The 24234-nt window shown below is 50.3% G+C and overlaps 1 protein-coding gene across 5 annotated transcripts in view; it reads left to right on the top strand.

The window, feature by feature from the left end:
• RAB11FIP4 (RAB11 family interacting protein 4) overlaps positions 1–24234 on the top strand; it is a 143029-nt gene that overhangs the window by 108720 nt on the left and 10075 nt on the right. For 2 of the 5 annotated variants that reach the window (XM_054459926.2, XM_054459928.2), the window contains 6 exons: positions 17506–17732; positions 21010–21204; positions 21759–21893; positions 22204–22239; positions 23356–23455; positions 23736–23839. In XM_054459926.2, the coding sequence (XP_054315901.2) occupies positions 17506–17732; positions 21010–21204; positions 21759–21893; positions 22204–22239; positions 23356–23455; positions 23736–23839 (797 nt within the window). Of the gene's footprint in view, positions 1–17505; positions 17733–21009; positions 21205–21324; positions 21567–21654; positions 21894–22203; positions 22240–23355; positions 23456–23735; positions 23840–24234 lie in introns of those variants that run through there. The other 3 variants (XM_054459927.2, XM_054459929.2, XM_054459930.2) reach the window with 2 other exon arrangements.

The following is a 24234-nucleotide window of genomic DNA, read 5'->3' as shown; positions in this document are numbered from 1 at the left end:
AATCATCTAACACAGAGCTTGTTTTACAATAAAGTGTTTTATGTCCCACGCAATTTATTTTTTGTTGTTGTTGTTTTGTTTGATTTGGTTTGGTTTGGTTTTTCTTTGAGATGGAGTCTCGCTCTGTCGCCCAGGATGGAGTGCAGTGGTGCGATCTCGGCTCACCGCAAGCTCCACCTTCTGGGTTCACGCCATTCTCCTGCCTCAGCCTCCCAAGTAGCTGGGACTACAGGCACCCGCCACCGCGCCCGGCTAATTTTTTGTATTTTTAGTATAGATGGGGTTTCACCGTGGTCTTGATCTCCTGACCTCGTGATCCGCCCGCCTTGGCCTCCCAAAGTGCTGGGTATAATCCACTGCACCCGGCCCGGCCCGCGCAATTTATTAAGTACTATGCTGAAAGTGAAAAACAATGCTCTTATGGGTACTTGAAGTACGACTTCTACTGACTGTGGATCACTTTGCACCATCATACAGTTGAAAAATCAAAGTGAGCCTGGGCACAGTGGCTCACGGTGGCCTGTAATCCCAGCACGTTGGGAGGCCAAGGTGGATGGATCACTTGAGGCCAGGAGTTTGAGACTAGCCTGGACAACATGCCAAAACCCCATCTGTAATGAAAATACAAAAATTAGCCAGGCGTGGTGGTGGGCACCTGTAATCCCAGCTATTTGGGAGGCTGAGGCAGGAGAATCACTTGAACCCAGGAGTGGGGTGTTGCAGTGAGCTGAGATGGTGCCACCGCACTCTGGCCTGGTTGACAGAGCGAGACCTTGTCTCAAAAAAAAAAAAGAAAAAAAAATTGTAAGTCAAACCATTGTGAGTTGAGGACCATCTGTAGTTCTCTTTAAGGGTTGAATTGGCTGGGCGAGGTGGCTCACACCTGTTGGGAAGCTGAGGCAGGTGGATCACTTGAGGTCAGGAGTTCAAGACCAGCCTGGCCAATATGGTGAAACCCCATCTCTACTAAAAATACAAAAATTAGCCAGGCGTGCTGGTGGGCACCTGTAATCCCAGCTACTTGGGAGGCTGAGGCAGGAGAATTGCTTAAACCCAGGAGACAGAGGTTGCAGTGAGCTGAGACTGTGTCACTGTACTCCACCCTGGGTGACCGAGCAAGACTCTATCTCAAAAAATAAAAAAATAAAGGTTGAATTGAATTGACCTTTAAAAAGTTCTCTTTTGTTATCAGGGTGAGAAGGTGGGTGAAAAATCCAGACTGAGCTTGGGTTGGGGTTTCCATGAAGCCTTCCTGGGGAGGAGAAGGGATATTGGTATATTGGTCTGTTGGTCTGCTACGGCTGTCATAGCAAAGGACCACAGACTGCGTGGCGTAAACAACCAAAGAATGTTTTATCACAATTCTGGAGGCTGAAGTCTAGCATCAAGGTGTCAGCAGGCTTGGTTTCTTCTGAGGCCTCTCTCCTTGGCTTGCAGACAGCCATCTTCTCCCTGTGTCGTCACATGGTCTTTCCTTTGTGTGTGTCCTAATCTCCTCTTATAAGGACACCAGTCACATTGCATTAGGGCCCACCCATTAGGACTTCAATTTAAATGAATTACCTCTTTATTATTATTATTATTATTATTATTTTGTTGTTGTTTGTTTTAAGACAGAGTCTTGCTCTGTTGCCCAGGCTGGAGTGCAGTGGCACTATCTCGGCTCACTGCAACCTCCACCTCCCAGGTTCAAGTGATTCTCCTGCCTTAGCCTCCCAAGTAGCTGGGACTACAGGCATGTGCCACCACGCCCGGCTAATTTTTGTATTTTTAGTAGAGGCTGGATTTCAACATGTTGGTCAGGCTAGTCTCGAACTCCTGACCTCAAGTGATCCACCCACCTCGACCTCCCAAAGTGCTGGGATTGTGGGTGTGAGCCTACAGTTCAGCCCAGCCTGAATTACCTCTTTAAAGACTCTATCTACAAATACAGTCACATTCTGAAGTACTAGGGATTAGGACTTCAATATATGAATTTTAGAGGGAACAGGATTCAGCCCATAGCAGAAAAGGGTCTTGGGAACCTCCTTCAAGGGAAGGGGGAAGAGGAAGAGGAGGGTGGGCAAAGCGTGGCAGAGTAGAGGGGAGGCAGTTCTGCTTTCAGGCAAAGGCCCATGGGTGAGGGACCCCCTGGGGATGGCTCTTGACCACCTGCTCTATTTGGAAACATTTCTAGGACTGTTACGACTGTGAATGGTCTTTTAGAGGCCGGATCATTCTTATGACCTCAGCCATCCATTGCCGCTTGATCTGATCATTTGAAACCAAGACTGCTCATCGTTCTGTTCTCATTTCATCCTTGAAGCTCATGTTGGTCCGTTCGGGCTCCAGTTTCTGTGGACTCTACCCTCTGGGATAGTATTCTTTAAGGATGGCTTCACTTTTTCATATCCTTTTAAGTAGAGCCGGACCTGCCAGGAAAAGGCTAATAAACCCATCAAAAAATCAGCAAAAGATCTGGATAGACATTTCTATTATATGTAATTTATATAAATGGCAAACAGGCATATATGAAAGGTGCTCAACATCATTGATCATCAGAGAAATGCAAATGAAAACTATAATGAGATATCATCCCATCCTAGTTAAAATACCTTTTATCCAAAAGACAGGCAATAACACTTTTCCTTCACTAGTTCAGCAAATTTGGGGCAGGCTATTTTTTCATGTTTCCATATAATGTTTACTACTACTACTTTTTTTTTTGAGACGTTGTCTCGCTCTGTCACCCAGGCTGGAGTGCGGTGGCGCGACCTCGGCTCACTGCAAGCTCCGCCTCCTGGGTTCACGCCATTCCCCTGCCACAGCCTCCCGAGTAGCTGGAACTACAGGCACCCACCACCACACCCGGCTAATTTTTTTGTATTTTTAGTAGAGATGGGGTTTCACTGTGTTAGCCAGGATGGTCTTGAACTCCTGACCTCATGATCTGCTCGCGTTGGCCTCTCAAAGTGCTGCGATTACAGGTGCCCGCCACCACGCCCAGCTAATTTTTTTGTATTTTTAGTAGAGACAGGGTTTCACCATGTTGGCCAGGATGGTCTCGAACTCCTGACCTCATGATAGGCACTCACCTCGGCCTCCCAAAGTGCTGGGATTACAGGTGTGAGCCACCGTGCCTGGCCTGTAACTTTCAAATGAACCAAGTTTCTTTTCAAATTAGCCATTTGAAAAGAAATTAGACTAAATATTATTAAAACTAAGGACATTTTCCTTCACAACGATATGCCATTAACACACCTGACAAAATTAAGCATAATTCCCTAATATCACCCAATGTCTACTCCAGATTCCATCTTCCTTGTTTATCCTCAAAAGGTCTTTTACAGCTGGTGGTGGTTTGTTTGTTTGATCTGTGATCTAATCAAGGATAATATTCGGTTTCTATGTCTCTCAGTTAATCTAGAACAGTGGTTTGCAAAGTGTGGTCCTGGGACGAGTGGCATCTGCATCACCCGAGAACTTGTTAGAAATGCCTTTTCTTCCAGCCTGCCTCAACCTTTAGAAATGCATCTTCCCTGTGGTGATGTGTAACTTCTTCTATCACGTTTTTCCATTTGGTAGAAGTTAGATCCTAAGGCTTGATTCGAATTGAGTTAAATACTTCGTTAAGCCCTCATTATAGGTGATGCTGTGTACCTCTTAGGCATCGCGTTGGGAGGCCAGCGCCTGGTTCTTTCCAATTAGTGATGCTAAATTTGATCTCTGCATTAAAGGGACAGTAGTCTATGTTCTCCCTGGTAGAGGTATGTGGGGTGCTTTGGTGTTTTACAGCAATCTGTAGCGTGATTCTTTGGTATTGTGCAAGTATCTAGTTTTTCATTAGCCTTTAATCTACTGGTGTTATTCTGCAGTTGTTGAGTGTAGTGTTCTGTATGTATCAGTCTGGAGTTTGTGTTGTTCTGGTCTTCTGTGTCCTCTCTAATTCTCTTGTTTGCTTATTCCATCAATAATTATAATAATTATTATAATATATAATAATTATATATATTAATAATATTATTATTACTATTATTAAAGACAGAATCTTGAGCTCTGTCACCCAGGTGCAATCATAGCTCACTGTATCCTCGAACTTGTGGCCTCAAGCAATCCTTTGGCTTCAGCCTCCCGAGTAGCTGGGATTACAGGCATGCACCACCTGGCTATTTTTTTTTTTTTTAATACTTTAAATTTTAGGGTACATGTGCACAATGTGCAGGTTAGTTACATACGTATACATGTGCCATGCTGGCGTGCTGCACCCATTAACTCGTCATTTAGCATTAGGTATATCTCCTGATGCTATCCCTCCCCGCTCCCCCCACCCCACAACAGTTCCCAGAGTGTGATGTTCCCCTTCCTGTGTCCATGTGTTCTGATTGTTCAATTCCCACCTATGAGTGAGAACATGTGGTGTTTGGTTTTTTGTCCTTGGAATAGTTTACTGAGAATGATGATTTCCAGTTTCATCCATGTCCCTGCAAAGGACATGAACTCATCATTTTTTATGGCTGCATAGTATTCCATGGTGTATATGTGCCACATTTTCTTAATCCAGTCTATCATTGTTGGACATTTGGCTTGGTTCCAAGTCTTTGCTATTGTGAATAATGCCACAGTAAACATATGTGTGCATGTGTCTTTATAGCAGCATGATTTATAGTCCTTTGGGTATATACCCAGTAATGGGATGGCTGGGTCAAATGGAATTTCTAGTTCTAGATCTCTGAGGAATCGCCACACTGACTTCCACAAGGGTTGAACTAGTTTACAGTCCCACCAACAGTGTAAAAGTGTTCCTATTTCTCCACATCCTCTCCAGCACCTGTTGTTTCCTGACTTTTTAATGATTGCCATTCTAACTGGTATGAGATGCTATCTCATTGTGGTTTTGATTTGCATTTCTCTGATGGCCAGTGATGATGAGCGTTTTTTCATGTGTCTTTTGGCAGCATAAATGTCTTCTTTTGAGAAGTATCTCTTCATATCCTTTGCCCACTTTTTGATAGGGTTGTTTGTTTTTTTCTTGTACATTTGTTTGAGTTCATTGTAGATTCTGGATATTAGCCCTTTGTCAGATGAGTAGGTTGCGAAAATTTTCTGCCATTTTGTAGGTTGCCTGTTCACTCTGATGGTAGTTTCTTTTGCTGTGCAGAAGCTCTTTAGTTTAATTAGATCCCATTTGTCAATTTTGGCTTTTGTTGCCATTGCTTTTGGTGTTTTAGACATGAAGTCCTTGCCTATGCCTATGTCCTGAATGGTAATGCCTAGGTTTTCTTCTAGGGTTTTTATGGTTTTAGGTCTAACGTTTAAGTCTTTAATGCATCTTGAATTAATTTTTGTATAAGGTGGGATCCAGTTTCAGCTTTCTGCATATGGCTAGCCAGTTTTCCCAGCACCATTTATTAAATAGGGAATCCTTTCCCCATTGCTTGTTTTTCTCAGGTTTGTCAAAGATCAGATAGTTGTAGATATGCGGTGTTATTTCTGAGAGCTCTGTTCTGTTCCATTGATCTATGTCTCTGTTTTGGTACCAGTACCATGCTGTTTTGGTTACTGTAGCCTTGTAGTATAGTTTGAAGTCAGGTAGCATGATGCCTCCAGCTTTGTTCTTTTGGCTTAGGATTGACTTGGCGATGTGGGCTCTTTTTTGGTTCCGTATGAACTTTAAAGTAGTTTTTTCCAATTCTGTGAAGAAAGTCATTGGTAGCTGGCTATTTTTTTTTACTTTTTTTTTTTTTTTTTGTAGAGATGGAGTCTCATTATGTTTCCCAGGCTGGCCTGGAGCTCCTGGCCACCTGCTTTGGCCTCCCAAAGTGCTGGCATTACAGGTGTGAGCCACGTTCAGCATGTTCCATCAGTTTCTGAGAGAGGTGAATTAACAGCTCCCAATTCCCATTCTGTTAAGTTTTGCTTTATGTTTTGAGACTGTTAGATGCATAGATATAAAAGTGTTACATCTTGTTAAATTTCAGTTGTGTTTCTTGTAAGTGGTATGTAGTTGTTTTTAATTTACTCTGACAATATTGATCTTTTAATAGGATTGTTTACTCAGTTTTCTTTAAAAGTATTACTGATGTGGTAGAGTTTTAATCCTACATAATCTTTAAGTTTTTAATTGACATACAGTTGTACATATTTAGAGAGTACAGTATGATGTTTTGATATGCATATGTATTGTGGAATGATCAAATCAGGGTCATTAGCATAACCATCACTTCAAACACTTGTCATTTCTTTGTGGTGAGAACATTCAAAATGCTATCTTCTAGCTATTTTTAAATACACATTGTTGTCAATTGTAGTAACCTTACTGTGCAATAGAACACCAGGACTTAGTCCTCCCATCTGACTATAGCTTCGTGCCTGTTGACCAACCTTTCCCCATCCTCCCTTCTCCTACCCTCTCCAGCCTCTGGTAACTACCATTCTACTTTCTACTTCTATAGGATAACTTCTTTAGATTCTACATAGGAGTGAGATCATACTGTTTGTCCTTCTCTACTTGGCTTATTTCACTTAACATAATGTTCTCTAGGTTCATCCATGTCACAAATGACAGGATTTTATTCTTTTTTATGGCTGAATACTATTCAATGGTGTATATATACACCCCATTTTAAAAATGCATTCATCTGTTGATGGATACTTAGTTGACTCCATATTTTGGCTATTGTGAATTGTGCTGCAATAAATGTGGGAATGCAGATCTCTCTTTGACATACTGATTTCTTTTGTTTGTATACCTAGTAGAGGAATTGTTGGATCATATGATAGTTTTAAATTCTTTGAGGAACCTCCATACCATTGTCCATAATGATTGTTCTATTAATAATTACAGTCCCGACCGGGGACGGTGGCTCACAGCTGTAATCCCAGCACTGTGGGATGCCGACGTGGGCGGATCATGAGGTCAGGAGTTTGAGACCAGTCTGGCCAATATGGTGAAACCTTTTCTCTACTAAAGATACAAAAAATTAGCCAGGCGTGGTGGCGTATGCCTGTAATCCCAGCTACTCGGGAGGCTGAAGCAGGAGAATCGCTTGATTCCGCGAGGTGGAGGTTGCAGTGAGCCAAGATCATGCTATTGCACTCCAGCCTGGGCGACAGGGTGAGACTCCGTCTCAAAAAAAGAAAAAAAAAATTACAGTCCCATTAACAGTGTATAAGAGTTCCCTTTTCTCCACATCCTTGCCAGCATTTGTTATTTTCTGTCTCTTTGATGATAGCCATTCTTACTAGGGTAAGGTGATATCTCATTGTGGTTTCGATTTGTGTTTCCCTGATGATTAGTGATGTTGAACATTTTTTCATATACCTCTTGGCCATTTGTGTGTTGTCTTTGGAGAAACACCTATTCAGATCTTTTGCCCATTTTTAAATTGAATTATTTGTTTTTTTGCTATTGAGTTGTTTGAGTTCCTTATGTATTCTGGCTATCAGTCATCTGTCCTTTTGGATGATTCAAGCATTTTTTTTATTCCTTCGTTTCTGTCATCTATTATTATTATTATTTTTTAAGATATGGGGTCTCACCATGTTGCCCAGGTAGGCCTTGAACTCCTAGGTTCAAGCAGTCCTCCTGCCTCAGCCTCCCAAATAGTTGGGGTTACAGCCATGCACTGCCATGCCTGGCTTAGATTTTTAGTAATATGTTTTGTTTTATTTTATTTTATTTTATTTTATTTTTATTTTAACTAATTTATTTTTAGACAGGATCTCACTCCCGTTGCCCAGGCTGGAGTGCAGTGGCACCATCACAGCCTCGACTTCCTGGGCTCAGGTGATTCTCTATCCTCAGCCTCTCAAGTAGTTGGGACAACAGGCATGTGCCACCACACCTGGCTAACTTTTTGTATTTTTTGTAGAGATAGGGTTTTACCATATTTCCTATGACGGTTTCAAACTCCTGGGCTCAAGTGATCCAGCCACTTCAGCCTCCCAAAATGCTGGGATTACAGGTGTGAGCCACTGCGCCCGGCCCGTTTTTAACTCCCAACCTTTGACATGCTCACTTGTTATTGGAACGGAAGTGGCACAGTGGGGAGAGAGGAGTGAGAGCGTCTCTCCACAGTGGATGGCCCAGCTGTTCGGGATGTTTCCAGTGGGATCACACCATGGTCCAGGGTCTGGTCTGCATCCTAATGGGCTTGAAAACTGGATCTTACTGGCTTTTCCCACACCCCACAACTTGAGTTCGCTCATGCTCACTGATTGTCCCTAAATGGACGTGCAGAGCCAGTGGATCCCCTTGTGGTGAGAAATGTACTCACATGAGCTTGGGCAGCCCTTCTCTCTGTCTGTCAGCAGGCTCCTGGGAGTGGGTGCTACGTGAACTTGGACACAGGGGCCAAAGGCTGGACACTTGTGGAATGTTGAGCCAGGCCCCACCGCCTTTGGGGCAGGCTGGATGTGCTGGCCAGCCAGACCTGACACCTCTGGCCAGTGCCTGGGTGGACGCGGCCCGGGTCGGCCTCAGACCTTCCCTCTTGGTGCTTCCCAGAAGACCACTCGCTTAGCCCCTCCCTGAGGACAGGCTCTGTCTTTAGATCCCTTAGTACTTCAGTCCCTCTGCTCAACCTCAGGAAATGTGTGCATCTCTCTTTTAGTTGAGCTCCCAGGAGGCTATCTGACATCTCTAATTTCTGAGTCTGGGAGCCTCAGCACACACCCCGCTTCCTCTCTGTGGGCTCCTCTGACGCTGCCTTATCAGCAGTGTGTGTGTTGGGGTGAGGTTGTGAGATCGGAGAGAGAGACAGCTCAAGAGTTGTGATGAAAACACTGAAAGAAAGGCAGTGTGGGCTTCAGCAGCCCTTCCTCAGTGATGTTTGTGCAGCAGCAGAACTTGTTGAGTGAACGCCTTTGCTTTATGTAAATGTCATGAGTTCTGGAGAAACATAAGCATGGCTTTCGCTTTCTCTTCTGTTCAGCACCAACCTGAGGTTCCACAGCCAATGTGTGCCAGATCCAGAACTGAACCAAATCTGCCCAAGAGCCTCAGTCTCCCCATCTTCAAGCCCAGGAGTTTGAAACCAGCACAGGAAACATGGTGAAACCCTGTCTCTACAAAAAATCTGTAAAATAGGGTGCTTTATTACCTCCCTGTGGGGGTAATGCAAGAATCAAAGCCTGCTTGCTTCTCTTGTGAAATGAATGAGCACCTGGGGAACCCCAGTTGTCCCAGTTGCCCCCGCTCCTGGGGCATGCAGGCCCACCTTAGGATGGAAGTGGAGCGCAGCAGCCAGGTGTCTACACAAGATCCACTCCTAGAAGCTCCAGGGCGGGAGCAGTGAGCCCTGCTGAGGGGTGGTCTTGAGCTCCTGGCCACACCCTTTCTGGGGTGAGTTTCAGGAGGTGGATCCTGGGGCCCCTGGCTGGGAGAGGAGAGTCTGGAAGCTGCCCTGTCTTGGCTGCCATCCCCTGGGAGGGAGTTTAGCTGGAGGAATGGGGCACTGGGTCCCTCCCTGACACCCCGGGGCTTCTGAGCCACTCTGGGGATGGAACGTAGCAGCGCAGCATTTCTTCCTGATCAGAGCGGGAAGCTCTGGGCTGCAGAGCTCTGATCTCACAGTATGTGGTCAGTCCCCGGGGCTGGCTGAGGTGTGGGATAATCCTTTGTGACCTGGCGACCTGGTGCTCCCATGCTTACCCCTGGCTGTGTTGGGGTGAGCCAAGGCCTCGTGTCTGAGCTGAGGTTGCTTGTTGTTCAGAAGGCAAGGCCGAGGCACTGCCTCTGGGTGGATGCTTGAACCCTCTTTATCCCACCCTTGCCTTGGCTGGTGCCTGGGCAACTCTCTATTGAACCAAAACCTCTTATCAGCAACTGATAAGTACCCAGCCTCGCATCTGCAGAGCAAGGCCTGACCCAGAGCCAGGGTTGGCAGCTGCAGCAGGAGTCCGTTACAGCCAAGACTGCGTACCAGTCTCTGCGGCCACCACCTTTTCATGATGAGAGCAGCCAAGCCACTGTGGGGTATAGAAGACCCCAGCCCCAGCAATCACATCCCTTCCCTGTGGACCTGGGGGCATTGGCACCTGTGAGTTAGCTCAGTAAGCTGAATTTCCTGCTGCCCATGGGAAGGACCCCGTGAGACCTTGACCCGGCCCATCTCGTTCCGGAGCTGTTGGTTGGCTGGGAGTGGGGTGAGAGATTCTTCACAGGCCTAGCCCGGGCAGCCGCTGGACTCCCCCACACTAGGCTTAGTGTGTGTCCACCCCCACCGCACACATGCACACCTTCCCAGCGGCAGCGCTGCACGTGTGCCTGCCGGTGCCTCGCTGTGAGGGAAGTGGGCATGTGCCCGCCCAAGCTATTTTTACCCTGCCTTGTCCCCACAGAGCTGTTCTTTGGCCCTGAGTTAGTGCCTGGGGAGTGAGGCCGTTGCCAGGGCTGGGGGTGGATGAGCTGGAACCTCGGAGCTTCTTGGACTCCCTTCCCCAGGCAGCATCTCATCTTAACACTTATTAAAGGGTGTGACTCGTGTGCAGGACGACCTTCCATAAGAGTGGGCAGGAGTGGACCCTGGTGGGGAGAAAGAGGCACTGATGTTTGGAGGGCAGGCTCTGGAACCTGCAGGTCTGGCTTCCTGAAGCCAAAAAAACCCAGCCGAGCTGCAGCCCAGTGAGCCACGGTGGGTACAGGGAGAGGTCCCAGGGGCTGGATGGGAGCCAGGAGGCACCCCAGATTGTTTTCCTTCAACACGATGACGACAATAGTAGTTCAGTTTTGGGGAGTGGTGGTGTGTACCTGTAGTCCTAGCTGCTTGGGAGGCTGAGCTGGGAGGATTACTTGAGTCCTGGGAGTTTGAAGCTGCAGTGAACTGTGATTGCACCACTGCACTCCAAAGGGTTTTTGTTTTTGTTGTTGTTTTTGTTTGTGTTTTTGTTTTTGTTTTTGTTTTTTTTGAGCGCTTTCTGTGTGTGCTAAGACCATAAAGCGCTTAGGATGTGTAGCAGCTCATTTAGTCCTAATCACAGTTAACTCCATTTTATAGATGGGGGAACTAAGGCACTGAGCAGTTCAGTAACCCTGAAGCTGCAGAGCTCATGAATGGTGAATGGTGGAGCAGGGCTCGGGCCTGGCCGTCTACTCCAGAGCTTGTCCTTAATGCTGCCCTGCGCCTCCTTTTGCCGTGTGTTCCGCACCCTCATGACACAAGGCATTGTCCTAGTTCCCTGTGGCAGCCCTGCCAGGCAGGTGGTTCCCTCCCTGTGTTTAGATCAGGCCCAGAAATTAAACAGCTGATCCAGCATCAGACAGTCAGGCAGTGACCACACCAGAGTCGGCACCCAGGTCTCAGGGTCCTTTGGCTGGGCTGTTCCCAGCTCATCATACTGCAGTACAGTATGGTTCAACCACCTGCCATGTGCTCTCTACAGTGCTAATCACTGGGGTTCTGACGTGTAAATCCCCATAGCTACCCACTTAGGGTCCTCGCTCTCACAGGAAGGTGGACATGTGGTCACTTGGGGTCCATGTACTCTGTGTGTCAGCTCAGGGAAACGCAGGGTGCTGGTGTGTGCCTGTGAGGTGGCTCCCCATTGCGGAGGTGGGGAGGGAGAGGACCAGATGCTGCATCCGCTCTGAGAGTGTGGACAGTGTGGCAATGTTGGCCACTCTGAGGCTGGGACGGCCTCCACGTGTATTGATACTTGGCCTTTTCAGCAGCCCTGAATTCATCCCTTGCCAACTTCCTACAAAAGAAGGGGTGACTTGGGGCCTGCTGGCAGGCAAACACGGCTCTCAAGACTGGAGAGGGCCCCACAGCAGGCTGTGTGCCTCTAGGTTCCCACTCCCTGCTGGGGACAGGGTGGGACAGCGGGACAGTGAGGTAGGGGTGCAGGGGGTGCAGACCTACCCTGCCAGAGTGGCTGGCTGGATCCTGTTCTCCAGCTGTCTCCAGAACGCCCTGGCCTCAGGTAATTCCCCAGGTTGGCTTCTCTGAGGAGGGTGGGCGTCCCTCCTGGCTGCTCGTCTGTCCAGGACATTGCTGGCTGACCAGCCGGGGACACATGGCTGTAGGAATAGCTCAGCCTCTGTTGCCTGTAGCCCCTCATGAGGCCAGGTCAGAATTTAAGGCTCCTACTGTGACCAGCTCTCCAGTGTAAATTGTCACGTGTGGCCCCCTAGAGCTGCCACTGAGGTGGAGTTGACGGGCCCCATTCTGTAGGTGAGGAGCCAGGGGCTCACAAAGGTGGTCGCTTGTCCAAGGTCACATGGCTTGTAAGTGGCTGGGCAGCAGGGCCCGAAACCCAGACTGCTAGGCCCCAGAGCTGAGCCCTCACCCAGGCCCACCCCCAGGGGCCTCCTGGGGCTTGTGGAGGAACACGCTGCATCCGCTGTCTCCCTTCACCCCGGGGTCCCCTGGCAGGTAGAAGAAAGCCTGGGGTGGTGTGGCCATGTACCAGCCAAGCCTGTGGGCCTACGGTGGCCGGCCCTGTGCCCCGTGGTACAGGGAGCTGTGAGCTCAGGGCTGGTTCTGGGTCTTGAGGGACGGAGCCCTGGCAAGTCAGACTGTGCCAGAGATGATGCCCGGTGCTGCCTCCTGAGGATGCCACACTGTCCCTTCCCCAAAAGCCCCCAAAAGAACAGACACAGCCTTTCCGTGCAAACCCTGGGAACACCAGGCCAAGCTCCAGGCCTGGACATGTCACTGATGCTAGGGTCTCTGGGTGGTGACTGGACGGCCGTGTGTGGACTCCTTTTTCACACAGCAGGCGGGAATGGGCAGGAAACCGGGGCTCTGAGAGGCAGTCTTGGAAGCTGCCCTGGGCATAGACCTTACTTGCTGACCCTGGCCACCTAGAAACATGAGCTCTGGGGAGGCCCTGTCCCTGCCCCACCACTCCTGCCAGCCCTCCAGAGCCAGGCTTGGGTGGGCGCCTCTGTGGTGAGGATGCAGACCATGCAGCTGGGGTGAGCGGGCAGCTCTCTGGGCATCCTGACGAGCATAGTGCGGTGAGGTGGGGTGATGGTGTCCTCTCCCATGACCCCCAGTCTACTTGGAAGTGTGCTCAACAGGGGGCTCTGCGTGATTCTGACCTGCAGGCAGCCTGGCCGGAGAGGAACCCACCGCCTCCAGAAGTCTGTGACCCCCAGGCCATCTGGAAACCTTATGAGGGCAATGTTTTTATTATGGCCAAGTTCTTCCTTTTCCTCTGCAACTCTATCTAAAAAACATACAAAAGGGAAATTGGCCAAGAAGAGTCCTAATATGCTTGACTCCGAGTTCTCCCAGCCCATGAATGGTGGCTCAAGGAGAGAGAAGAGGCTGCGTTCTGGCACCTTCCAGCATCTCCCCTCCAGGCCGGTGGGAGAAGGAGCAAGGGCTTCCACCAGACCCTTCCCCAGAGGGCCAGGGAAACAAGAGCTGGGGCTGGGGACTTCGACCCTCAGAGAGGAGCAAGGGTGACCATGGCAAATACCAAACCAAGGGGATCTTGGGACAGGCATAAACCAGTACTGTCCTGGGCTAACCAAGGTGTGCAGTAAACTGTCTTTATTATATTTGAATTTAGGGGGCAAACTACTAGAAATGGTTTTAAAGTTATAATTAAAATTTCCGATTGCCTTGGACAAACAACTGTGGGTTGAATGAAAAAGTATTAATGTTGGGAGCAGCCATTTTTAAGAGAAAAAGCTGGAGAGAGTGTGTGTGCATGTGTGGCCAGGCAGGTGAGGGCGTGGTGTGTCAGCTGGGTGTCAGGTCCCCGCAGGCCCTCTGTGAACTGCGAGGTTCCAGGGCAGCCACCCTCCGACTCTGAGCCTCATCTTCCCCAGGTGTCAGACGGAGCTGATGAATCCCAGATCTCTGTCCACCCCAGGCAGCTCGCATGGGGCTGTTGTGAGGGATGGGGTGTGTGAGACAGGCGAGGAGCTTGCTGAAGGGCTGGGCAGATGTGGACTCTGCTTAGTCCAAGGCTGAAAGCCTGCCCGAGGAGGTGGTGGTCTTCTTTGGAGGGTGGGACCCTGGTGCCCCTGCTTCTGCCCTGCCTATGCGTGAGCCAAGCCATTTGAGGCTGCTCTCTCCACCCAGTCAGGGGCTTGGGCCAGCTGCTGGGAGTATCAGGACACTGCTGTAGACGTTGGGTGAGAGGGCCCGGTGGTTCCACCTGCATGTCATGAGCCAGGTGTTAGTGGGGCGGTGCCCGGCACACACTCGGCCTCTGTGTCCTCGTGTCAGTGTCCAGAGGCCACGTCGGACACCTGAGGAGCAAGGACACTGATCTGCACTGGGCCCTCTGCCTGCCTCTGGGAGCCGGTGGGCCATAGCCTCCCCAGGACGTGGCTGTAGGGGGAAGGTGGGTGTTGGGGAAACAGAATCATGTCTGGACCCGGCTGTGAACTCCCACATGGCCCCAGGCAAGGCCCTTCACCTACAGAAAGGGGAAAAGAGGCTCAGCTCATCGGGCTGGGGTGAAATCCAAAAGAAATACCATTCCCAAGTTGCTGAGCTCTCACATGAGCCACAGGGCAGGCATTCCCAGCAAGGGGGAACTCTCCCTACCCGTGTGGCCAGGAAGGTGAAAAGTTTGCAGTTCTTCCTGGCTAGGTGAAAGAACAGACCAGGCACATTGTCCTCTGAGAGCCCCAGTTCTCTTCTGGTCTCCCTCCTGCCTTGTTTCTCTTAGGTGTCCCCGCACTAACCTGCAGTGTCCTGTGAGGGTGTTAAGTGGATGGACGTGGAAGTTACTGCATTAGGCGGCATACTAAGGAGTCATAATTAGTCACATGTCCCTATAAAATGTGCTCTCCTTGTCACCATGAGGTTTGAAAATCCACAAAGTGTGGGAAGCATCAAGGATAAATGGAATCAAGTGTGTGGATGCAAAGGCAGGCAGGGCGGGGGGCCCGGCCCTGCCCTGCCCTGCCCTGCCCTGCCCTGCCCTGCCCTGCCCTGCCCTGCCCTCTGGCTGGAGGACTTCTGATGCGCTACTCTTTGAGCCTCTGTTTCCCCATCAGTAAAATGGGGATAATGATCACTGCCCTGAAGAGCTGTCATGAAGCACAGGTGGGATAATATGTGAATGCCCAGCTCGGTCTCTGGAGCCTAATGGCTGCTCAGTGATGCTGGTTTCCTTTTGTTTCTACTGGGATGCAGCTTCAGGCTTGGAGATGAAAAGCTTGCTTAGGGCACAAGATCTGATAGGCTGGGAGCCGTATGACCAGAATAATGACATGTGGGTGGAAGGGGCCCTGGGAACCCTGGGGGGATTCTCATTACACAACCTCAGTCTCCACAGTCTCTGCTGTTGGCGTGCACAGCTCGCTGGTGCACGTGTTATTGGTCCATCTGGTGCTCAGCCTATCACAGCACAGGCAGGAACCAGGCTCATTATAATATTGCCATCTATTTTTAGCCCAGGGGTCTCCGGGTGGGGATGGACCCCCAGGAGGGCTGCCAGCTCACTGGTAGCAGCAGACGGCTGCACACGTCTGGGCAGGCACATCCAGGCCTGTCGCTGAGCAGCTTCTTCAGCTGTCTGAGACTCCAGGAGGCTTTTCACAGCCTGTTTCTGTTGCCCTTCTTGTAGTCTCAGGACTGCAGGGTCCTTTAATAGGGTGCCCTGCCAGCCCTGGCTGAGGAGCACACCAAAGAACCTTAGGAACAGGTTGACATCTCCAATGGGTCAGGTAGAAGCGGTGCCACCTGAGAAGTACCTACCTCCTCAGAGGTGAAGTGGCCCCAGTAAGTGATTTACAGAGAGCTGCTCCTCAGTCTAGGGTCAACTCTGAACCAGGCCAAAGCTCTTCTATCTGATGATTTAACAAAAGGTGCCAGCATGTCTTTATCACACACCGTCATTATGCTGGGCCCCAGACCCAGCACAAGCAACGCTCAGAAGTGAGGCCTGGCGTTCTTGCTCCCAGGAAGGCTGTGGCAGGGCCCAGACAGGCAGTTGCCTCCTGGGCCGGGCATCACATCTTCTGGCCGGGGTTTATTCATTGAGGTCCTACTGTGTGTTAGATGCTAACGTGAAATACCTCATTTAATCAGCACAGTGATCCTGTAAGATTCCATCGCCATTCCTGATTTACAGAAGACAACTGAGGTTCAGAGGTGTTCCGTGATGTGCCCAGGGTCATGTAGGGTGGATCCCAAGTTGTGCAGCTTTCACTGTACCATGTGGCAGCAAACTCTACTAGATCAGGGTTGTTGGTCCTAAAAGCTGTTCAGTGTGACTGTGCCCCTTACACCGTGCGCCAAGAAGCCTTCTCGAAGCCGTTCGGCTTCCTCTGACAGACTTTTGTGGTGGTGTCACCAGTGGAGGGTGTCCAGGTTCTTAGCGTTTTGAACAAAAATTGGACAAAATGCACAAACAAAACAAGGAAAGAATGAAGCAACAAAAACAGAGATTTATTTTATTTTATTTTTTGAGACTTAGTCTTGCTCTGTCACCCAGGCTGAACTGCAGTGGCGCTATCTTGGCTCACCGCAAGCTCCGCCTCCCGGGTTCACGCCATTCTCCTGCCTCAGCCTCCCGAGTAGCTGGGGCTACAGGCATGCGCCACCTCGCCCGGCTAATTTTTGTATTTTTAGTAGAGAGGGGGTTTCACCATGTTAGCCAGGGTGATCTCGATCTCCTGACCTCGTGATCCGCCCACCTTGGCCTCCCAAGTGCTGGGATTACAGGCGTGAGCCACCGCGCCTAGAGATTTATTGAAAACAAAAGTACACTCCACGGGATGGGAGCAGGCCCAAGCATAGGTAATCAAGAACCTGGTTGCAGAATTTTCTGGGGTTTAAATACCATCTAGAGGTTTCCCATTGGTTACTTGGTGTACACCCTATGTAAATGAAGTAGTGGCCCACAGTCAGTTTGATTGGTTGCAGGAGGGAACCAATCAGAGGCCAAAGTGAAGTTACAAAGTTACACCCTATGCAAACATCTGATTGGTTGCAGAAAGCAATCAGAAAGCAACCAATCAGAGACTAAAGTGAAGTTACAAAGTTATATTCCTATGCAAATTAAAACTTAGCCTGTGACCAGCCTGATTGGTTGCAGGAGGGGACCAATCAGAGATACTCTCAGTTTTCATCTGCCAGGCAGAAAAGGTTGGGGGGCGAGGGGGCGGTGCGTGGGGGGGTGGGGGATGGGGATGCAAAGGGAGTAGCTACTTGGGCTCGGAAAATTGGGGTTTTCCTTTTGATTTAGCTCTAGGAAGTCAGTGTGAATCAGCCTTACGTTCCCTGCCTCCAGACCCTATTCTGCCTCAGTGGGAGCTCTGATGTGCCAACCAGGGTGCCCTGAATGAAGTGGCTGGCCTGACTGTGGCCCTTCTTCGTGGATGGCTGTTCCTGGGAGTTCCAGCTCCTCACTAGATGCTCATGAGTCAGCCAGTATGAGAGGTCCCTGGGACTAATCACCTGCCAGGTGTTCCCACACTTAGGGTTCGGGGTCTGGGCCTCTTGTACCCAATCCCTGCTGTTTTGGCCTGGCTGATGCCCTTGCGGTCTGATTGGAACACTGAGCCCTGGGAAGCTGGCCTCACTTATCTTGTCTCTGCTCTGTCTTTCCCAGGGCAGTGAGGTCACAGGACCCACCTTTGCTGATGGCGAGCTCATCCCCAGGGAGCCCGGCTTTTTTCCCGCGGACGAGGAGGAGGCTATGACGCTGGCGCCACCTGAGGGCCCCCAGGAGTTGTACACGGACAGCCCCATGGAGAGCACTCAGAGCCTGGAGGGGTCTGTCGGGAGTCCTGCCGAGAAGGACGGGGGACTTGGGGGCCTGTTTCTGCCAGAGGACAAGTGAGTTAAAACCTCCTGAAGCTCAATATTTGCCCTCTCAGCCCAGAAATGTGGTTCTTGGAAAGTGTCTGCAAGGAAGTAAATGTGAAACATGCTCAAAATTTGTATCAGAGGCATTAGTGTCATGGGTATTCTGAATAGCACAAGATTCTAAGCAGACTAAATGCTTAACAGTAAGGGATAGTTTTGGAATTTTAGGCAGCTGTGCAAAGTCAAGTTTTTAAATTTAATTTTACTTTATTTTCAGTCCTAGTCCTGCAGGCAAAGGGAGTTTTAAATGACTAGTTAATAATATGAGATATATGATCTCAATTAGTTTTAAAAAGCAGGTTGTGGCCAGGCATGATGGCTCACACCTATAACCCCAGGACTTTGGGAGGCCGAGGCAGGAGGATCGCTTGAGCCCAGGAGTTTAAGGTTACAGTGAGCTATGATCACATCACTGCACTCCAGCCTGGCAACAGATCAAGACCCTGTCTCAAAAAAAAAAAAAAAAAAAAAGGCAGGTTGCAAAGATGTCCATGAGATCAGCTTTGTTAAAAACACAGACATATGCCAGGCAAGTGGCATGTGCCTGTAGTCCCAGATACTTGGGAGGCTGAGGCAGGAGGATCACTTAAGCCCAGGACTTCTGGGCTCTAGTGCACTATGCCGATCGGATGTCTGCACTAAGTTCAGCATCAGTATGGTGACCTCCCGGGAATAGGTCACCACCAGGTTGCCTAAGGAGGGATGAACTGGCCCAGGTCAGAAACAGAGCAGGTCAAAACTCGAGTGCTGATCAGTAGTGGGATCACACCTGTGAATAGCCGCTGCACTCCAGCCTGGGTAACATAGCAAGACCCCATCTCTAAAAAAAACAAAAAACAACACACAGACATATGTGTTAGGAAATGCCTAGAAAAAAATTAATCTGGAAAATTAAGCAGTTATTTCTGTATGATGGGATCTTTTTTTTTTTTTTTTTTTTTTTTTTTTTTGAGACAGACTGTCACTCTGTCACCAGGCTGGAGTGCAGTGGCATGATCTCACCTCACTGCAACCTCCGCCTCCCAGGTTCAAGCGATTCTCCTGCCTCAGCCTCCCGAGTAGCTGGGACTACAGGCGTGTGCCACCATGTCCAGCTAATTTTTGTCTTTTTTTTTTTTTTTTTTTTTGAGATGGAGTCTCACTCTGTTGCCCAGGCTGGAGTGCGATGGCGCAATCTCAGCTCACTGCAACCTCCACCTCCCAGGTTCACGCCATTCTCCTGCCTCAGCCTCCCAAGTAGCTGGGACTATAGGTGCCCACCACCACGCCTGGCTAATTTTTTGTATTTTTAGTAGAGATGGGGTTTCACCATGTTGGCCAGGATGATCTTGATCTCCTGACCTCGTGATCCACCTGCCTCAGCCTCCCAAACCTGCTGAGATTACAGGTGTGAGCCACCGCGCCTGGCCAATTGATCATTTTAATTACTTCCCATCTATTCTGCTATATTTTCTATATTGAGCATGTACTCCCATAATCAGAAATGTTATTTAAAAACAGTATTAAGACCTAAGTGACTTCCCAGTGAAGCAGTTTCACCTTTAACTTTGGTGTTGGCAGAAAGGAGTCCCCTCCATCTCAGTCCTCACCAAGTCTCTCGAGGGATACAGTGCTGTGGGATGGTGGGAAGCTGCCACCATTGTGGCTGAGGAAGCCGAGGGGGTTGCAAGTGGCAGCCCCTTACCAGAAGGTGATGGTTACGACTGCTGCAGGGATTTGGAGAGGGAAGAGAGGGGTTCCCATGTTGGTTGAACCACATGAAATTGACAACTTTTAATCATTTCCATCTTCAAAAAAGTAATTTCATGTGGTTCAACCTAGTATATCTCAATGCAGGGTTTCTCAAACTCAAGTGATTCTCAGAGTCCTGATGTTCTTGGTGGGGCCCTTTGGGGCTGTGGATGGAGAAGAGGGGCCATGCTGCTCTCTGGGAGCAGCCTTGTAATCCCAGCACTTTGGGAGGCTGAGGCGGGCAGATCACCTGAGGCCAGGAGTTTGAGACCAGCCTGGCCAACATGGCAAAAACCCCATCTCTACTAAAAATACAAAATCAGCTGTGCATGGTGGCAGGAGGCTACTCCCAGCTACTCAGGAGGCTGTGGCAGGTGAATCACTAGAACCTGGAAGGCAGAGGTTGCACCACTGCACTCCAGCCAGGCGACAAAGCAAGACTCTGTCTCAAAAAAAAAAAAAAAAGACAAACTGAAAAAACAACACAATATAACAACTATTTACGTAGTATTTACATTGCATTAGGTATGATAAGTAATCTAGAGATGATTTCGAGTATGCAGGAGGATATGCATAGGTTGTATGTGAATACTATGCCATTTCATATCTGGGACTTGAGCATCCTCAGATTTTGGTGTCCACAGGGGGTCCTGGAACAAATCTCTCTTGGATACCAAGGGATGACCATACTCAGTCTTACAGTATCTAAAATTTTAGATCCATTTATATTCATTTTCTGTATTACTCCGAATGTTTTTTTTCCTCTCCTTAAAGTGAAAGCAAGTTTATTAAGGAAATAATAAAACAATGGCTACTACAGAGGCAGAGCAGCTACTCCAAATGTTTTTCTGTTTGTTTTTTTGTTTTTGTTTTTTTTGAGACAGAGTCTTCCTCTGTCGCCCAGGCTGGAGTGCAGTGGCGCGATCTCGGCTCACTGCAAGCTCCACCTCCCGGGTTCACGCCATTCTTCTCCCTCAGCCTCCTGAGTAGCTGGGACTACAGGTGCCCGCCACTATGCCCGGCTAATTTTTTGTATTTTTAGTAGAGATGGGGTTTCACCATGTTAGCCAGGATGGTCTCAATCTCCTGACCTCTGATCCGCCCGCCTCGGCCTCTCAAAGTGCTGGGATTACAGGCGTGAGCCACCGCACCTGCCACTACTCCAAATGTTTTACCAAACCTTTCAACAACTATTTGATATTCCACAATTTAATAATTTACTAACATTGTAATTCAATAATTATAATTAGATCTAGCTCTAGCTAGACAATTAGGCTGGAAGCAGTGTTTGCTACTCTGGGATAGCACAGGTAGAATTGGTTTGAACTGTAAAAATAGTTTTGTGGTGAGATGTTTCCCTTTAGATAGGGTCCCTGAAATGTACTTACCAGGTCAAGAGGTACAAACTTAATCGGTAGTGCCAATTAAAGGGAAATGCCTAGTCAGTTTCCCCACCACGGGCTGTGGCTGGGGACCCATGAGTCCTCCTCTGACTTGGGTGCTCTCGGACCCTCAGGTCCCTGGTCCACACTCCATCCATGACGACCTCAGACCTTTCTACACACTCCACCACCTCGCTCATCAGCAATGAGGAGCAGTTTGAAGACTATGGGGAGGGTGACGATGTGGACTGTGCCCCCAGCAGCCCTTGCCCCGATGATGAGACCAGGACCAACGTCTACTCGGACCTGGGGTCTTCGGTGTCTTCCAGGTGGCCCCTTGGTCTGGGATGTCATTTGGGGTCAAAAGTTGCAGAAGCAATCTAAGCACATCCTAGGGGGTGGGGGGGTGCGAGTCCTGAGCTGGCCCTTTTCCTTTGTCCTCAGCTACTTGAGTTCTGCTCCTGGGGCTTGGGGTTGCTACCTTTGCACCCTGATTGGGGGTCAGGAGTTCTCCTGAATTAACTGACCTAGGAGGCTGCACAACGGGGGCCACGGGGCTCTGTGTCGTCTTGTGGCCTAGAACCTCAGTGTTGAAGTATCCTTCCAAGTGACCCTCTGTGATCCCTTCTCACCCACCTGAGTCACCACTTTCTCTGAAATGAGCTCGCAGTTTGCCTTAGCTGTTAAATGGGTATGCATCACTGGCTTCTCTTTGAGCGTGTTGGAGAAGGGATGATCTGTTGCTATGTTTCCACTCCCTGCCTCTCCCCCGTAACAAGGTTCAAAGGTACTGGGGACTCAAGTAAAGTCAGCTCAGCAGGGTGGCGTAGGGCACCAGCCTGGACAGCAGTTAAGACGGTGATTCCTTTCCCTCATGAATCAGTGCGGGGCAGACGCCTAGGAAAATGCGGCACGTGTACAACAGCGAATTGCTAGATGTTTATTGCTCTCAATGCTGCAAGAAAATCAACCTGCTCAATGACTTGGAAGCCCGACTGAAAAACCTGAAGGCCAACAGGTGAGGCCCAGGCCCAGCTGGGGGGTGAGAGGCCGGGGGGCCAGGGCAGAGCCTGGAGGGAGAAGCTACGGGCATGGTGAGGTGACCCCTGCTGTCTGGGCAGGTGAGAGCTCTCAGAGGAGGGTTGATCCAGGGGCTTTTTCTGCCACAGGAAATCAGGCTGTTTCTTCTCAGGACCAAGCTGACTAGTGAATTCCTTTCAGTGGGAGGGAAGAGTCTTGTCCTGCACTTTGGTGTCTTACAGCTGGGACAGAGTAAGGGAGTGGACTAGAGCCCCTCTGTTCAATGACTGTTTCCTTTCTCTCTCTAGCCCCAACCGAAAGATCTCCAGCACGGCCTTTGGACGGTAAGGCCCGCCTCGAGGGAGGGCAAATTGAGTGCTGTCCCCATGCTGCCCACTGGCCGGGGCTCCCTGCCAGCAACCCGGACTCAGCTGGTGCCCGCATGTGGCTGAGTGAGCAGAGGGGAACGAGGCCATCCCAGGGCAGTGCAGCCAGGGAAGCGTCACTTCTGAAAAAGAGGGGCCAGCTCCTCCCTGCTCTCTCCCCACCCCTTGTCCCTTCTTCAAATCCTAGGTCACCTTGACTTCAGGCAGGCGTGCCAGGGATGCCCTGAGAGAGACAGAGCACCCCACAGCGTTCAGTGCCCTTCCCCCCTCTTGGAGCTAGCAGCCATACTCAATAAAGAGACCCCGGGTTTCCTGCAGGCGGGGATCTGGGCACGAGTGTGCGCCATTGGGGCTGGTCACTTTGCTCCGATTAAGTCCTGCAGCAGTTCAGTGTGGCCCCAGGTCCACACTCAGGGCCTTGGGAGCTGGCAGCAAGGGCCCAGGAGCTAGGTGGGTTGGCCTCTTTTCAGAGACCCTGGCTGCTGCCTATCAGGGAGCTGGAAGGGGATGTCACTGGGGGTGGCAGCTGGATTTTGCCTCAGGCATGGGTTAGCTCAGTAGGCCCAGTCCCACCCCGGCTCACTGCTCTGCAAGGCCTGGAGAATTCTCTGCCTTTGCCATCCCCCAGAGTTCCCAGAGACGTAGCAGGAGCCAGTTTGGTGGAGAGGCTTAAGCCTCAGGAGGCCCAGACCCTCTTCCAGGGCCATGGAGCTGGGCTACCTCCTCAGGGGCTTCCCCATTGGAAGAGGAGGGGGCTCACGTGCCAGCTCAGGTCACTGGGTAGCTGCAGGCCAGCATGCTGGCGTGAAGAGGGTTCTGAGGCCGCAGGAGAAGCTGTGCATCATTGGCTGTGTCTGCCAGGGGACCCCGGGGGTCTGTACAGCCCATTTGCCATCCTCTGCGTGGGGTAATCCACTGGGTTTGGCAACATTCTTCCTCTCAGGCTGAGTGAGGGCAGCCTCCTTAAAGGGGCAGACCCCCTGGGGTACTGGATGCTCACCTAGCCAGTAGTGTGAGTAGGCCACTGTCTCTGGAAGGCCCCTGCAGCCAGACACCCTCCTCCCACCCCTGCAGGCAGCTCATGCACAGCAGCAACTTCAGCAGCAGCAATGGCAGCACCGAAGACCTGTTCCGGGACAGCATTGACTCCTGCGACAATGACATCACAGAGAAGGTGGGCCCTGGGTGGCTGGAGAAGGGACTGAATGCATGCCTGCTCCCAGGGGAGGTGGGGTGCACTCAGGCTACTGTCTGGGGACTTGGGAGACCCTGTAGCTGCCCAGGAATTGGGAGCAGGTGGCCCTGGTCATGTGTTCCCCACCCCCCACCCCACACATGACCGTTCTCGGATACACGGTGGTCTGGAGGTCCTGCTCATGAACCTCACGTCGTTGAGGTTCTCGGTTCTGTGGCCTCAGAGGTCTTCTCCAACTCACCCCGGCCCCCTGCTGCAGGTAAGCTTCCTGGAAAAGAAGGTGACAGAGCTGGAGAATGACAGCCTGACCAACGGGGACCTGAAGAGCAAGCTGAAGCAAGAGAACACACAGCTGGTGCACAGGTCGAGCAGGCAGCAGCGCTGGGGGCTCGGCTGTGACGCTGGGGAACAAAGGGGGGTCCATCTTGCTAAGACCTCTGGGAGGAGGCAGCCTCACACCTTTGCAGCTCTGAGGGTCTGTGACGCATCAGCCTCTTGTCACATGACTCTGCCCACATGTGGTGCCCAGGACAGGACCTTAGGGACAGGGAGACAGGTTGGAGCTTGACCTTGGCTCTAGGCCCGATGGATTCTACCCCCTGAGGTCTGCAGCCACAGGGCTGGTCCAAGATGGGAGTGGGGATCCACTGTCTCTCACTCATACAGTGATGGGAGCCTGACGTCCCTTCCTAGGGACAAGCTCTGCAAGGGACAGGCCAGTGTGAGCTGGGCGGTGGGAAGGGTCCAGCACTGCTGCT

The sequence above is a fragment of the Pongo pygmaeus genome, chromosome 19, assembly GCF_028885625.2.
Source record: "Pongo pygmaeus isolate AG05252 chromosome 19, NHGRI_mPonPyg2-v2.0_pri, whole genome shotgun sequence".
In the NCBI taxonomy this organism is placed as follows: domain Eukaryota; kingdom Metazoa; phylum Chordata; class Mammalia; order Primates; family Hominidae; genus Pongo; species Pongo pygmaeus.
This window is presented reverse-complemented; position numbering and strand designations above follow the sequence as displayed.